Source organism: Protomyctophum parallelum, assembly GCF_964188405.1.
Source record: "Protomyctophum parallelum genome assembly, chromosome: 15".
Lineage (NCBI taxonomy): Eukaryota > Metazoa > Chordata > Actinopteri > Myctophiformes > Myctophidae > Protomyctophum > Protomyctophum parallelum.
Genome location: NC_139710.1, coordinates 23,733,765 through 23,751,844, shown reverse-complemented (window position 1 = coordinate 23,751,844; position 18,080 = coordinate 23,733,765). Strand labels below are relative to the sequence as shown.

Genomic DNA, 18,080 nt, shown 5'->3' with positions numbered 1-18,080 from the left:
GTATTAGAGGAAGTAGGAAGAGTCATTCTGTGTGCATAGAGTCTATTGACCCATTGAACATGTGCTTGCCATGCCCCAACAGGCGGCGCAGCCGAGCTGTCCAGGGCGGTGGACGTGGGCGACGAGGTGTTGGCGATCAACGGCCGCTCCCTGCAGGGCCTCATGCACTACGACGCCTGGAACGCCATCAAATCCACCGCCGACGGAGCCGTCGTACTGCTCATACGGAAACCCCGGACTTCGGTGTGACTTCGGTGTGACGCTGACCTCCAGCCGGAAGTCTGGAGAGTCCTGGTCTGGAACCCTGGGAGATATTAGGCTTCTGGTCTTCAGGGCTAGAGGCTCTGAGTTCATCGCTGCTATAACCTCACCTCTCCTCCGCCGGGAAACTCGGATCCGGCTCACTCGGTCGGCCCCCGGGATTGGAAACCCTGGTCTATTCCCGCACGGGGATGGTGACGTAAAAAGCCAAACATTTTGTTATCCACCTAGCCGAAAGGGGAACTCACCCTTTGGCAGGGGGAGATATTAGGCTTTTTTGTCTACACTCACTCACCCACAACCCGGGAAACCCGATCCGGGTCACTGCGCCCAGGGATTCGAACCCAGGGTTGGTAAAGGCAACGAAAACCAAACATCTTAACCACTAGCCTAAAAGGGGATATTAGGCTTTTCGGGTCTCTGATCCACTCTGCTACACCAAGACGTCCGTCACATTCCAGATCGAAGGACGTAGGCGTGGATATAAGACTGAGAGCAGCACTTTCTTTTTTGTAACCTTTTTTTTGTGAGAACAAAACTGCTGTGGCGTCAACGATGCTGGATTATCGGCCGCAATTCATCCCAGGAAAGCGTAGCCGAACTGCCGCGACCCCTTAAAACTCTGAGGACAATCATCCGCGTCGACAAGTCATTCCGTTTGTGAATCAAGTGAACGTGCCGAGAAATTGAAATGGAACTGTGAGCTTGTAGCTGTGTGATTGCGGTGTTGGATTTGAGAATTTGCTCACGTGTAAAAGTTGGCATCAACAAAATACTATGTCAAAGTAGCAGTTTCTTTTTTTTACATGAACGGACTTCAAGCTCTTGCATTGAGATTCTGTTTTGCCGTTTGCTTAATTCGACCACTCTGCCTCCCTGAATTTGTAGGTGACCATTTTCTGCCATTTTTCTTCAGAAGGGGTGCTTTTTTATGGTCCAAATAGAGCCCTCACAGTATAACCTTATTTGTCATTTAGATTCAAAAGAGGCCCAACATGTATCTTGCATAACTCTTGGTGCTCTCTCACACTTAGTTGTGTGTCAGTGTAGCACGATGAAAATTGCAGATCCGCAAGCTTGCAAAGTGCATAGGCGGTCGCTATAGCGGCGCGGTTTGCGAGCTTGCAGATATGCTATTTTTGGTGCGTAACACGTCACACAACCTAAATCAGCCATAAACACAACCCATAATGACAGAAAATCATGTTATTTGCCACCCAGCTCACCACTTGTTGCTTCAAACCAAGATTATATACTATAATTGCTATCATGCAATTTCAGGCGGCAGATTCGTCGCTTACAGTATATGGGAGCCAAACTGCACCCGGAAGTTGGGTGGAATGCATTGGAGTCAATGAGAGCTCGGTGACCGGCTCAATGGCCGAGATCTTTGTAAAGTAATCGCTTCTGGAACACAAAAGTGCTGTGCACACCGAAAAAAGAAAGTGATTCGAAAACAACCTGTGATAGGTCTTTTTTATATATTCCTGAACTTATTATTATGACAAAAGTTTCAATCGTTCATAAATGTCTTGTGATCAATGTGATTGTGATCAACGTAGGTTCAGCAGCAGAGACCACCCTCTGCTTATAACGGCCACTCCTCGTTCTCAGTCGCTTCCCTCTCTCTACCACACTTGCCTTCTCTCATTAGCCACTCCCCATTCACAATCACCCGTATCCACTACACCTGCCTCCATTCACCACAGCCAATCCTCGTTGCAATCACCACAGTATAAATATACCTGTGATCTCTCGACCGCGGCGGCTTGTCTGTTCTGCTTCACAACAGACCAAACATGGGTCGTGAGTACTGCGCTTGTAGATCGGCTATTTCTGCTATTCATTGCTTTCAAATTCACCGTCCTCTTCCACCCCGACCTCCTCCTTCCTCCTCGATTCTCGCTCTTCTATCCAGGAATCCAGGCAGGCAGTGACAGAGCAGAGGCAGTAGAGCAACGATGGCCGTCAGCTCCCGAGACTTCGCCCCCACCCTGAGTCTTGCCTTAACCCATTTAGACCTGGTAACGATTCTACAAATGTCTTCTAAATCCTGACAGTTTTCTGAAAAAGAAATGTTTCCATATCAGTGGTTCTCAAACTATTTCATGTCAAAACAACATGTTACAAAACACTTAAATATATCAACTTGAGGATTAAGTAATTTTCCTTCATCTGATTCTGTAACAAGACAAATCAAAGATAATTGAAAAGGGAAGTGGATTCACATTATTAGACACACAGATATTTAGCTCAATGAAGCTACTACTTGGAAACGGGCGTATTAAAATCAAAACCAGGTAATCAATTAAAGTATCATCAGACCGTATAGGGATTCAATCAATAACTTCCGTTCAGTCAAAACCAGATAATAACCAGTGCTAGACAGTAATGAAGCACATTTTCTTGAGTACTAGGCTATATTTGTGTCAAATGTTTTTAGTATCTGTCCTTGAGTATTTGTAGTTTTGATTGAATTTCACTCCACTACGTTTCAAAGACAAATATTGCACTTTTGACCCCATTACATTTCTTGGAAGGGATAAAAAGTACATTATAAATTAACCACTTAAGCCCACATTGGGACACTTTGTGAGCTTGATCTGCTGCGTTCACTGTTATATTTTTAATACAGCAAGGCATCCATATTAAAAAGAAATGCGATACTTCTATTACGGTTTCCCTTTGCAGTCCTGTTGGCCAAAAACAAATCAAAAAGGAAAGGAAGGAAAATTAGCACAGTCTCCAAATGAATGGTTTAATTTATGGCGTAGAACGAATCTCATTTTTTTAAATCATTATGAACCACTATTTTATATAATGTGACTGCATGCTGTCATAATGCTCCAATAGTAATAAATAGTAAATAGCCTACTGTATAAATAATGTAATCATCATGGAATGGCTTTCCCCCCCCCTGCACATCGATGAGCTCTAGAGGCATGGCCAAACATGAACTGAACTGCATGGGTGTCGCAACTCAACAACAAATCATCGCTGTCGGTTATTTAAACTTTTTTGTGGTTTTTTTAAATCAATTAACACCCTACTTGATCACACTACAGTGTCACACGGAAGCATCAGAAGTAGCAGATCCGCACGCTGCTACTCTTGCTGTTTAGTCATTTTGAAACCTGAAAAGTAACCGTTTTGGACATACTTTGAGGTTTCCACCCGACAGAGAGACTATAAATGCATTATTACAGAAAGAACAAAGTTTTATTTTTGTATTGTATTGAGAATGATGTGAATTTGAACCATACGCAATTGTTTGAACTGATATGGTGTACAGCATAAAAGGCTGCAACATTTGACTGTCGATTTAGAAAATGTTAAAGGTAGTTTAAAACTATTTTTATTTTTTAAGTTAAAGCTACCTTTTAACTATTTTAATGTTTCCCCCCCCCCCAATTGTGTCTGCTCACTTGTTTAGTTTCATCACTTCCAATTTCACTTATCCTGTATGAGTTTGGTGAGAGGCGGTTACTGAGCAAACACTAACGATGGTTACTATCAGAATATATTTAACATGTGTTTTAACAAATAAATACCACTTACAGAGCCCTTTAATACTGGTGATTACTGTTATTATAGAATAAATTGCTCTTTAACTTGTTTCAAGCATAGTGGCTATAAAGTCTGTACAGGTCATGTCTTGTCTTTTGACAATGTCGATTTAAATAAACCTTTGACTTAACTATTATGAATCTTATTTATTCAGGTAAATTGAAGCCCTCGACACAGGCCACGGCAAATGGCAATCCCAACTGCAGTCACATTTAATTTGACTAATTTAAGGAAATGTTGCATAACATTACACTTGATTCTATTGTAACAAACGATTGCATTGAAATCAGCTCTTACAAAGGAAAACTCATTATTTTAACAAAATATACATAATATACTAAATATACATATTTGACTGGAGTGCCCCATGGCTTTATACTGCGGCCTGCCTGTTTTCGCTATACACTAAATAACTGGCGAAAATAACAGATCTACAAGCTCGTGAGCTGGCAGTTCGGGATGCATATGCAGATTAGACACAGACACCAACGGACCGACATGTGAAAACAACGGTCGGACATGCACTGCTCCCGTGCTTGCGGTTAGGGTTAGAGGTTCCTGGAGGTACAGTATAGGTTGTCGGTCTAATGGCCGTTAGTCAGACCAATAGTATGTCTCGTTCTTGATGTGCTGATTGTAAATAATAATGTCTCCCACTTTGTACACTTGACTGCTTATCTAGTTGTTTATTTGTGTTCAGGTGTCTTTTCTGTTGGTGTTTTATAACATGTTACTCAGAAGTCAGAAATGACATGGTGAAAGCGGAGATATGAAACATGTTACTCAGAAATGACATGGTGAAAGCGGAGATATGAAACATGTTACTCAGAAGTCAGAAATGACATGGTGAAAGCGGAGATATGAAACATGTTACTCAGAAGTCAGAAATGACATGGTGAAAGCGGAGATATGAAACATGTTACTCAGAAATGACATGGTGAAAGCGGAGATATGAAACATGTTACTCAGAAGTCAGAAATGACATGGTGAAAGCAGAGATATGAAACATGTTACTCAGAAATGACATGGTGAAAGCGGAGATATGAAACATGTTACTCAGAAATGACATGGTGAAAGCGGAGATATGAAACATGTTACTCAGAAGTCAGAAATGACATGGTGAAAGCGGAGATATGAAACATGTTACTCAGAAGTCAGAAATGACATGGTGAAAGCGGAGATATGAAACATGTTACTCAGAAGTCAGAAATGACATGGTGAAAGCGGAGATATGAAACATGTTACTCAGAAGTCAGAAATGACATGGTGAAAGCGGAGATATGAAACATGTTACTCAGAAGTCAGAAATGACATGGTGAAAGCGGAGATATGAAACATGTTACTCAGAACAAGTCAGAAATGACATGGTGAAAGCGGAGATATGAAACATGTTACTCAGAAATGACACCGTGAAAGCGGAGATATGAAACATCGGAGCACATTTTCTTGGATCACTATTACGAGATTTTGACATGATTCTTTACAACCCGTATGCCTGGGCTCACTGGACTGTATTTCTGTACAGCACTTTGGATATTTTTTACTTTTTGATTAAAAAGGTATACACATTTGTATGTAATAGCTCTAGTTGGCTTTGAGTGGTGCAGTAGATTATAGGGACACAATGGATTGAGTGGTTAAAATGTTGAATTAGGAATATGAAAAAAGATAAGGATAACATACATGTCCTTATATGCCTCTGGTTGTACCACTGGCATATCGTCATGGACTCCGGTGATGGTGTGACCACACAGTGCCCATCTACGAGGGCTACTGGCCTCTTTTCCACTATGGAGTGGAACAAGAACCAGAACTTTCCAGATCCCAGAACTACCAGGAACCTGTGAAGTTCCAGAACCAAGGTCTGCTTCTGTTTCCATATAACCAGAACCCAGAACTTTCAGAACATGTTAAGTCTGCCCCCCCCCCCCCTATTCCCCCACTGCTGAGTAGCTCGGCCGGCAGGGACCCCCCTTGGCACGGCCGGGGGGGTCGGAATACAGAGATATTAATGTTTAAATAATGACTGGTTATTATTCAACAGTGGTGGAAAGTAGCTGTATATAGTATTGTACTTAAATACATTTCGGCCATTTGAAAATAGACAAACTACAAGCTCGATGAGACACGTGAGCTTGTAGATTGTCTATTTTCAAATTTATTTGCTTTATTGTACTTTTTTAAACCAATAATATGAGCATATTTTTATATGCCACATGTGCCACAGCGGTGGCAGCCACATGCCACAGCTGTCACATATATTTCCTATACATAATACATATACTGTATATGCACATACTGTAGTTTATATGAACATGGATATATGCAGCATACATTATATATAGGCTATATTTGCCAATATGGATTTCCTTTCCATGTGGGGAGTGGGACAACAGTAAAACACCCGTTTTAAATGCATTAGACCAGTTGTTCTCCAACCTTTACCTGTCTACAATATTTTGCTTAAACTGCAAGAAAATAATATATCTCATATAGGCTATAGCTCATATGATGAACCCACCTTTTGAATATAGCATTTAACATTGTGTGGGTTGCAATTATAGTGCCTCTTGAGCAGATTGAGCAAATTGTGCCATAACATCCAGTCCAGTTGTAATGTCAATATCAAGAAATGTGAAAATACAAATCATTTAACCGTTGTGCTAGTTGAATTTAATTCTTCCAATGTGTAGTATTGTGTACAGCACATTTCTAGTAATGATATGCCTAATGCCTTGCCCTGAAAAAGAAAGAAAATTATGTTCTGGCAATTTAGAATAGATCATATGGCGCTCTCGCGCGCGAGCACACGCATACAAACACATACACACACACACACACACACACGCACGCACGCACGCAAACACATACGCACACGCACACACACCCCTATCTGCAGTTAGCCTAGCTGTTTGCGAACGCAGTGATTGCGAATGCAGTGAGCACTAACTATGAGACCCTGCAGATCATGTCTGTCTGTGTGTCTGTCTGTCTGTCCCGCTGTGACACCACCCGCCCGCCACCAGAGGGCGCAGCTGTAGCACACACACACACACACACACACACACACACACAGTAGAAAACTTAAAAAAATTACTAACTAAAAAGAAAAAAAAGTACGTAATTTATTCTAATTGTTGTTATTGCAATTTACGAGCTGCGTTCGCTTCCCGCGTTTGCGCGTCTTACTTGTAGCTGTAGTGTAGAACAACAACTGCAAGCAAACAACTCGTCGTGACAGCTTTATGGCTCTCTCTCTCTCCCTCACGCACACACAAGCTCTGTATCTCCCTCTCTCGTGGCCATAGTGTTTCTGTGTGCTTTTCCAGGTTATTTTTCTGTGTGTCCGCTGTCGCTGTGTCGCACTTAGGAGTTAAAATGTGCGCTGTTGTGTTGTGTGTGCTTCTCCTCGCTCCGGTCTCCTCAGTGCTCAGAGTGCTGTCACCTCAGCTCGACCAATCGAGAGCAGCCGCGCTGCTGGCCCCGCCCATAGGTTCCCAGAACTCAGTGTTAGTACCTCAAAAGCAGGGCCGAAAAAAGGTTCTGAGAACCTGGTCTGAAACCGTGCCGTACCGCGCTGTGCGCTGTGGAAACAAACCCAGAACTAAAAAAATAGGTTCAGGTTCTGGAAAGTTCTGGTTCCACCTTGCTAGTGGAAAAGGGGCCTATGTCTGGATCTGGCCGGCCTCACATACTACTTCATGGAAGAGATCTTACAGACGGAGTACTATGAGGCCCTTGATAACATATATTCGATATATTGCGATATTGCCGTTTTGCCCAGGACCCCTCACTCCAGGCGTGACTGTGATTTTTATTATTATACTCATCTGCCTGTTATAGCGCTACCATATGATGATGTTTGCAAAACACATTTCTTTATATTACTCGTAAACATTTTTTTTTACACTATATGTATGGATCTGTTTGCTTTCTCATTTTCCACCCTGATTGGCTACGATCGACATCCAAAGTTTGCACGACTAGTCTGTTAACAACAAAATGCCAGAAATGATGAACGCATGGTGGCGTTATAAAGAGGCCCAGTCGCGTCTTTACCTAACTGAACCGATCTGCTTTTGTGTGCATGCTCCCTAGAGGCCAAGGAAATACATCTGCCCTGCATTTCTCAAATCTGCCTTTTAATAGCGCCACCAGGAGGCCGACTTATTCTTTTATATTAGTCCTTTAGATGTTATCCAAATATCACACAATTTGCTACACATGATCTTTGTAGTCCCATCAAGACGGATCTGTGTGATTTTTATATTCTACCGTAGTTGGCCAAGATTCTAAAGTTTGCAGGTGTGGCCCGTTCTGAACAAAATGCATCAAATCATGAACACAGCACCCAATTGCTGTGCAACTTTCACACACATTTCCCCTCTTTGAGGAACAATTAATGCCACCCGTTTAACATTGCCCTATTATAGCGCCAACAGGAGGCACATTTTTGCAAAAGAAAAAAAAATGTTTATATTACTCTTACACATTTTGTCCAAACATCACAAAATTAATTAATGTTCCTGACCTGGTGCAGTCCTATGCTCTGAGGAGCACTTTATAGTTATTTATGGAAAAGATAAGCTACTTTTCTGGTCTCATCTTGTTCTTCATGGGATTATGTTTTCTCCAGGCCTCGTTCAAAGTCATCTGGATGCACTCACTCAAAGCATTTCAATCTTTTTTTATTTATTTTTGTATGATTCTGAGGGAGAGTGGAGTAACCCACCATGCCTCGGGCCAGTGTGGACTTGGGCTCCATATTAGGGCAACTGATGTCATCAATATGGGAGAGGATCTTTTTTTTTTTTTCATTATTATTATTATTACAATTATTATTATATTTTCATTTTATGTTACTTTTTATTATTGTTTTTATTGTTTTATTGTTTTATTGTGTTTTTTTGTTTTTTTACTTCACACCAGCAGCTTTTTTCAATTCCAATTTGTGGCATCAACATCAAGGAACAGTTCTAAAACCAATTCTGCTTCAACTTAAATTGTAGATTCAGCTGAAGACAATGCCACAGTGTTGTGATAGATATGTTGGGTTCCCCTCCTTTGCAGGGAAAAGCTTTCAGCGTGAACCTGTCCTTTATTAGACAAGGACTGGCGGGGTGGTTTGCAGAGGTCGGTTCGCCATCCTGGCCCGGGGGTCTACTGTACATGTCTGAGGCATCTCCCCCGTCACGCTCATTATACAACCATCTGAGGGGGAATTCCGTTCCAGCTTCTCAGATGGTCCATAACTGCGGGTCCTTTATACAGTATATGATAAGGGGTGTATAATAAAAAAAAATCCCAAAGGATCTCAGGTTATTTCTCTGTGAATCTTGGTGTTGCTGCAGACCCTCCAACCAGAGGGGGCGCTGTAGCATGAGCAGAACTCACTTCTTCTGTGCCTTGACTGCAGACTTTGTCACCTTGGCGGTGCCGCCGACCCTCTTGTCCACAGTCAGGATGACACCGACGGCCACGGTCTGCTTCATGTCACGCACTGCGAAGCGTCCAAGGGGAGGGTAATCCTTGAAGACCTCCAAGCACATGGGCTTCTGGGGGATGAGCTCGACGATGGCGGCATCGGCAGACTTCAGCGCCTGGGGGTTGTCCTCAATCGTCTTGCCGGTGCGCTTGTCAAGCTTCGCTGTGAGCTCACTGAACTTGCAGGCGATGTGGGCCGTGTGGCAGTCGAGCACGGGGGTGTAGCCCTTGGTGATCTGCCCCGGGTGGTTGAGGATGGAGATGCGGGCGGTGAAGGAGGCGGCCTGCATGGGCGGGTCATTCTTGCTGTCCCCGGCCACGTTGCCACGGCGGATGTCCTTGACGGGGACGTTCTTGATGTTGAAGCCCACGTTGTCGCCGGGCCCTGCCTCGAGCAGGCTCTGGTGGTGCATCTCCACAGACTTGACTTCAGTGGTGATGTTGGCGGGGGCGAAGGTGACGACCATGCCGGGTTTCAGGACGCCGCTCTCCACGCGCCCCACGGGGACTGTTCCGATGCCGCCGATCTTGTAGACGTCCTGCAGAGGCAGGCGGAGGGGCCTGCCGATGGGACGGACGGGGGTCTCAAAGGCGTCCAGGGCCTCGACCAGGGTGGTTCCATTGGCGCTGCTGCCGTCCTTGCGCTCAACCTTCCAGCCCTTGAACCAGCTCATGTTGGTGCTGGGCTCTACCATGTTGTCCCCAACCCAGCCAGAGATGGGCACGAAGGGCACAGTGGCGGGTGCGTAGCCGACCTTCTTGATGTAGGCGGACACTTCCTTGGTGATCTCCTCAAAGCGCGGCTGGCTGTACGGCGGCTCAGAGCTGTCCATTTTGTTGACGGCGACGATAAGCTGCTTCACTCCCAGGGTGTACGCCAGCATGATGTGCTCGCGGGTCTGTCCCTCCTTTGAGATTCCGGCCTCGAACTCGCCCTTGCCGGCCGTGACGATTAGCACGGCGCAGTCGGCCTGGGAGGTCCCAGTGATCATGTTCTTGATGAAGTCCCGGTGCCCGGGGGCATCGATGATGGTGACCGCGTACTTGACGGTCTCAAACTTCCACAGAGCGATGTCGATGGTGATGCCACGCTCGCGCTCTGCCTTCAGCTTGTCCAGCACCCAGGCGTATTTGAAGGAGCCCCTGCCGATCTCGCTGGCCTCCTTCTCGAACTTTTCAAGGGTTCTCTGGTCGATGCCTCCACACTTGTAGATCAAGTGGCCGGTGGTGGTGGACTTGCCGGAGTCGACGTGGCCAATGACCACAATGTTAATGTGAGCCTTCTCCTTCCCCATGGTTCCTTAGTTCCTCAGTTCTAACTGCTACTAAATCAGAAGATTATTAACTCAGACAGAGATCGAGGGAGGACTGTGGACTAACAGAAATATTGTGAGTGGACTTCTTAAATATACCTGCGTACAGAATATCACATCAAGTATGACATAATTGTTTCCAAATATAGGAGTCATTCTACAAAAACTTATCATGTTTTACTTTTAAATTACCATTTTAAACGTTTTTACGCCTTTTTTGGATTAAGTATAGTTCGGCCATCAGAAACATGAGCTTTGCCATCTCAGGCCAGAGAGTTGTCAAAGACGTCAATATAGTATGACATAATTGTGTTTATTTATTTTTTATGATCCTTAGGGTCATCCAAATAACGAGAATTATAGACATTTTGGATCATGGAAAATTCAGGGGTTGAAAGTTGGAGTACCATTAAAAACCTACAAGGCAAAAAAAAAATCTAAACTTAATTACCTGTATGCTTTAAGAAGCATGTGATGTGTCAAACTAGGGGGTTTTCATGATTCTAAACCCATTCCAAGCATTTGTTTTGCACGAAAAACACTCCTTGAGCTAAACCCCAGGTGAAGGAGTTTAAGTATCTCGGGGTCTTATTCACGAGTGAGGGGAGGACGGAGAAGGAGATCAGGCGGAGAGTCGGAGCGGGAGGGGCAATATTGCAGTCGCTGTACCGCACTGTTGTGACGAAAAGAGAGTTGAGCCAGAAGCCAAAGCTCTCTGTCTACCGAACAATCTTCGTTCCTACTCTTACCTATGGTCATGAAATGTGGGTCATGACCGAAAGAATAAGGTCGCGAATACAAGCGGCCGAAATGAGTTTTCATCGATGGGTGGCTGCATCTCCCTTAGAGATATATAGTGTCAGACTGCAGCAGTGAGTCCTACCACATAGCACAATACATAGACAACTTCCTCAACCCCCTCTCCACCATACATACACGACAGTTATTTAAGAGACACATATGATTTCCTGGAAAAAATCAAGCCGTGCCACCACACGCATACATTTTCACCATAGACATTGACAGCCTTTACACTAACATACATACAGCCACTGGTTTACAGGCAGTTAGAAATCTCTTCCAGACACACCCGGACAACACTAGACCAGACAATGCCATTTTACAACTATTACTAGAACTTAGTCTCAATTGCAATGATTTTTCACATTTAATAACAAACACTATTTACAGATAGAGGGCACGGCTATGGGCAAGAAATTTGCACCCGCTTATGCCAACATTTACATGAGTGAGTGGGAGAGAGAGGCCTTGGCAAAGTGTTCACTACAACCTACCATGTATTTCAGATTTTTAGATGACATCATAGGGCTCTGGCCACACACCTTACAACAGTTTGATACATTTTTACAGATTTTGAACACACACCATGCTTCCATAACCATCAAACACATAATTCATCCAACAGAGATTAACTTCCTGGACACCACCGTATTTTTTCATACAATAGATCATACACATAAACGACTACTGACAAAAATATATTTTAAGGACACAGACACACAAGCACTACTCCATAAACACAGTTACCACCCAAAGCACACTTTTGCAGGAATCATCAAATCACAAATCATTCGGTTTTTCAGGATTTCATCCAATAGGGAACACTTTAATCAGGCCACACACACACTCTTCACAGTCCTCCGAAGGAGAGTTTAATTACAGCAAAAGATGTTTGCGTACAATCAGGAGCAATGCCCTGGCCTCTCTCTCCCCCATCCAGTCACTCTCCACAAACACTCTGCCTCCTACCCCTAACCCTCTCACCCCCAATTCTAACCCTAACCTCAATCCTAGCTTTCTTCCCCAGCCACCTCAGAGCAGCATGCACCCGGATCAGAGGCCTCTCTCTAGCGCAGGGACAGGGACGGACCTGGACGGGGCCCACACATTACCCTCTCCTCTATGTCTTCCCTCCTCCAACTCTTCTTCTCCCACCATCCAGGCCATCGGCTCCTCTACCATTACAACACTACTCCCATTCATAACCACATTTTCACATACACTCCAACCACTACACCACAAATTTTAACAAAATTTCACCACTACACAACAATCCTACCCCCCATTACAAACACATCAGGTAATTTCGGCACTCAGAAGGAATAGGAACCTGGGAGACCTCCTTGTGCATTCCAAATTTTCCACTTTACCTCCCAAGCCCACTGGTTTAAATGAAAGAAGTTGAATTCTATCCCTTTTCTGTTCATTTATCTGCAAACTAAATAAATGGTATCCAGGCCTTGCTGTGAACTTTTACTCTTTTATGGTTTTAGGTTGTTTTATTAATGTCCATTTTTTATATCCATTTACCATTGGGTTTTAGAGGATAGTTTCGGACCATGGTTTAGGTATGCGGTCTAGCCTAACTTGGACTCAGGGGGGTGGACGCCTCTGCCTTGCATAGTCCCCAGTGAATAGGCAGTTTGCCCTTCACTGGTAACCCTATTTTTGAATTATTTTTAAATATATGAAAGTATTGTGGGCTGGGCTTTTTACAAAAAAGCCCCCCATTTAAATATACATACATACATACATACATACCTACATACATTTCAGAAGTTTTAGCAGTTTTTAAGGACCCACTTTTAGGCCAGTGCACCAGAGCAAGCTCTTGCCTTTTTTTAAACCCTACCCATTTTAACCAAATACATATGTGGCCAGGTGGAGTTGAGCCTCAGGAGCCACCATAGGGACAGTCCACTTCCTCATTGACAATCAAGTGACTATTTAAAGGCCCTGTCATCTAGCCAACATCAGATGTTTGGTGAATGCTGCCGAGGGTCTCGAGACCTGGGTCTGCTACTGGGTTTTTATCTATACTAGTGCCAGGGTTGATGATTCATGTGCCCTAGCTGTGCTGACCTCTTTCATGTGGCAGGAGGGAATGTGAGGGCACATATGGACATTTAAAGGTATACAATCAAACAATTTGTTACAATTATTTATTTTGTCTATTTATATTGTGTACTAAATGTATGTTGTTCCCACTCCTTTAGATATAGCCACTGCTGTTTTGTTTTGTTTATTTTGTTTAGTTTAAGTTTTGTTGAGCCATTTCTGTTTCTTTCTGTTCATTGAGCCGTTTTCGTTTGTGTATTAATCTGTTGTTTTCTCCCCCCACATGGTGGCGAGTACCCTGCTACTGAACTGAACCTGTTGTATATGGATGCCGAAGGGAGCCATTGGGTGAATTAGCTGACTGGCCGTATGGGTTGCGGCAAGTTAGGACCTCACGTTAGCCCACGAGTCACGACTAAGGTTTGGCTGTGAATGCGAGCACCTCTCTTCACGGTGTCGCTCCTGTCTTTTTCTTGCATGCTGTGTGCGTGTGTTTAGTTCTTTAATAGTTTGTTTCTTGGTCGTTCTTTGAGTAGATCTGCGCTTCTGGCTGCTTAGCTCCCCGTTGAGACTGGTCAGCTGTTGTGCCTAGTGGCCCCACTGGCTCCAAATACAACATTGTTTCCCCCTTTTAAACATTTAGTTTTGACCTGTGTATTGGCTTTAGTAGCCTACAGTTTTAAAGTTATTGTTCGCATGATATATAATATAATAATAAATGGTTTGTACGCTTAGTCGTAAACATTTAGTTTTGACCTGTGTATTGGCTTTGGTAGCCTACCGGTTTTAAGGATATTGTTCGCATGATATATAATAATAAATGTTTTGTACACTTATTCTTAAACGTTTAATAAATTTCCTGTTTTTTGGAACTGTCTCAAGTCCCTATAAATGTACTTGCATATGTTGGGGAACCCAGTTTACTGGTCTAGTTAGTTAATTCCTTGAATGATCTCAAGGTGGCGTAGTCATACCTAAGAGTAAATCCTTTGCTACACTTGGTTACACATACATACATACATACACATATCTATATGTATACATATCTACATATGCATATATACTCCTAGGCCTACATAGTACATACATATTTAATATTGTGAGCTTGTAAGCTTGTAGATCTGTTCAAGCAGTTACTTTGGGCTTGTTTATCTGTAAAGACAGACCTATTAATCGGGCCGATTAATTAATCAGTCTGATTGATTAATCGAACCGATGCCGATTAATTTTAAAACAACTAAAATCAGCCGATACCGATGTGTATCCCATCACTACCTCTAATGGCTCCCGATGAGCCGTTGTGTGTGTCTGTGTGTATCTACAAGCGCAGCCTATAAGGCACTACAATATACTGCAAATGCACCATTTACCTCACAAAGGATTTAGGTATGCCTATACTTTCATTTGATACACACACTATAGCCAACACTTCTAGGGCTTACTGCTTCTTGTGCAGAGAGTTCATTGTCCTCCCTCCACGTATCGCTACAGTTGTAACTCTCTAACATCAGTAGATGCTTGAGAACCAGTACGCAGATTGCTTTTCATTTTATTAGTCTTAGTTTCTAGACAATTGTTCCAAAGTAACTATTTATTAGGAGATTGTGAAGCGTCAATGCGTCATGCATACTTTGAAGATCACGTGAAAAGCTCACGAGAGAGTAAATATTGCACTTCAAGGTTGGGTTTAGACCATGCAGGCAGGTGTATCTGGAGAAACATCATATCTTAATCACTGATTCTCACTAGATGGATCCGGATCTACCAGGTAAACCAAATTTAATGCTGTTCTGATTTACATAGATTGCACACGAAGGATGTGATGAATATAGCCTAATGTAATTAACATAATTATATTATTGAAACTTACTGATTCAACTCAACTTAATTAAACTCAACTGTAGTGTGACAATGCAAGTGTAAAAACCTGTAGGTACAGCATAAAAAACTAAAGTTGATTGAAATTCTCAGACATTCAGGGTTAGCCAGTATCAGCCTATATACACACATTGAGCAAATTTGATTGATGGAAGATGTTAAACTGCAGAGTTTGCTAATAAGCAGTGGTACTGCCACTGCTTATTAAATGTAGTGGAATAAAAGTACAATATTTGCCTCTGAGACGTAGTGGAGTAGAAGTAAATTGGAAATACTTAAGTACAAATACCTCAAAAGTAGAATAGTTAAGTATAAATGTACTATATAGTTACTTTCCACCACTGCTAATAAGGTGCATGTTATTTGTTTAGGTCATAAGTTCGTAATTTATGCAGCTTAATGCATTGTGAGCCTTGGAAAGGTTACTGTTTATCACTTTCCCACACAGGCTCCAACACACACACACACACACACACACACACACACACACACACACACACACACACACTCACACACACAGGCTTCGATCCTTAAGAAACTTAAGAATGGCTATTTTTTTCCTTCATTCCACCTGTTACATTTGAGAGTGACCACTGACCACACTATTTTCCCCCCTCAATTGCTGCTGATCAAATAGCACCTGACCTCACTGCGTCTGCAGAGGTCATAACACCTGACCTCACTGCGTCTGCAGAGGTCATAACACCTGACCTCACTGCGTCTGCAGAGGTCATAACACCTGACCTCACTGCGTCTGCAGAGGTCATAACACCTGACCTCACTGCGTCTGCAGAGGTCATAACACCTGACCTCACTGCGTCTGCAGAGGTCATAACACCTGACCTCACTGCGTCTGCAGAGGATTTAATAGAGTTGGTGAGAACCTTTTTTTGTTTGTTTTCTTTCTACCTTGTTTTCCTGGTGTCTAGATAACATGAGCACAAATCGTGTGATTGTTAAAGAGCACTAAAACCATATTTTCCATATAATAATTATATCTTGGCATCTAATTATAAGATGGCATTGGCACTATATCAGTCTACTCACTCTGCGTCTCATTGGTGGGCTATGCACAGTTCAAAAATCTGCTTACCAATGACATCATCGATGGGGATTCCAAGCTAATAGAAACTACAGCCTTTCTCTTCCTGGCTGAAATAGAAGCCAGTGTTCTTGCATTCATTACAAAAATACGAACATTGAAATCTTGCAAAACCTTACCGATGATGGCACTGGCAAGTTTCTGAACCGCCCTGTTTCTCCACTGCCCTCTGACAGAGAGCGAATAGATATGGTGCATTTTTATAAGGAGCATTATTGAGGAGAAATTTTACTTAGACTGGTTGAAATTGTGTGATGAGGTCCATTATGTCAATTTATGTCAAAGGAGAGATCAGGGTCATAAAACTTGGATGGTGTGTGCAAAACCTTTTAAACCTATTTTCATATAACTGATGATTTAATTTTAATGGTTAGTAAATATATTTGCTAAGGCCATGTCAATAGTTTATATAGGCCCTACGCTATTATTGGGACGTTATTCTAAAGTTGCAATTATTCCTCATTTACCACTCATTTTGATAAGGAATGACAAATAGACATAACTGTAGTTCCTTTTTCCACAGGGTGACTTACCCGTTTTCCTGTTTGCGTTATCTGTACTCATTTAGCCTGCTGTATTTTGTAAAGCACTGTGTGAGCACTATCTGTGAGACGATATAAATAAAATAGACTTACTTACTTTACTTTGTTACTTTTGTTTTAACAATAAGGATGGCGATACTCAGCGAGAAACCTACACCGGTAAATTCCAGTACTATGTGATCATTGTTAACAACATTGTTGACTTTGCAAAAGTCCTGCGGTTTCCCTATCTTGCCTTTAAGAATGGTGGGGGTGAGTACACTGTCTAAATTGCCATTGAACTATGCAAACAACAATAAGAACAAAACTGTTATTTATTATACTGTGTGTGTATGTATATATATATATATATTTACTCTCTTTTTTCCCACCATGCCCTTTGACCAGGTGCCTTCTGCCTCGCCTATCTTGTGATGTTGGCGGTGTTTGGAATGCCTCTGTTCTTCATGAAGAGTGCCATCGCACAGTTTTGCAGTCATGGAGAGGTCAAGATGTGGAATTCAGTGCCAATATTCACAGGTTTAAGTGTACTCATTTTGTTAGCTTATGGCTAATTAATTTCTTCATATTCATATTCATTCTTATAGCATTAAATCAGTTTTAAGCAGTAATTGTGCTATGGATTGTTCTGTCTTGACAGAATGGAGAAATATGCCTTGAATACCATTTTAAGATTTAAAGGTTTTTTCTTCCCCAGGTGTTGGAGTAGCCAACGTGGTGGTAAATGCAGTCGTGTCCATCTTTTATCCTGTTATGATCGCCTACAGCCTGTTCTATTTGTTTTCTTCCTGGACATCTACTCTGCCATGGAGCGTGTGCTCCAATGCCACCTTCGGTTGGTAAACCTAGAAGTTCTATTAAGGCTTAAGCAGTTGACATATGCATAATGTACCGTGTATTGTATTGTGGCAGTGCAGATCAGTTTTTTTATGCTTCTAGTTCTTATTATCTGCAGAAAAGATTGCTTCACAAGAACAGTTTGAAGTCGTGCAACTGTATGCAATATGATGTATTTGGAAAATGATACGTACGTAGACCTACTATACACACTTGATCAGAACCTTCATTAACTTG

The 18,080-nt window shown here is 42.6% G+C and overlaps 2 protein-coding genes across 2 annotated transcripts in view; one reads left to right on the top strand and one right to left on the bottom strand.

Annotated features, from left to right (window-relative positions):
- The window catches only part of pdzd2 (PDZ domain containing 2), a 118,539-nt gene extending 114,716 nt beyond the window's left edge, over window positions 1-3,823 (top strand). Inside the window, exon 34 of the mRNA XM_083783381.1 lies at window positions 83-3,823. Coding sequence (XP_083639507.1) covers window positions 83-249 — 167 coding nt within the window. The 3' untranslated portion in view covers window positions 250-3,823. The remainder of the gene's footprint in view (window positions 1-82) is intronic.
- Window positions 3,824-9,218: 5,395 nt separating this feature from the next.
- On the bottom strand, window positions 9,219-10,607 carry LOC310872284 (elongation factor 1-alpha-like; the record flags this gene model as incomplete). The annotated part of the gene is made up of 1 exon (XM_083784047.1): window positions 9,219-10,607. One exon carries the CDS (start codon window positions 10,605-10,607, stop codon window positions 9,219-9,221), a length of 1,389 nt encoding a protein of 462 aa, XP_083640173.1.
- Between the last annotated feature and the right edge of the window lie 7,473 nt (window positions 10,608-18,080).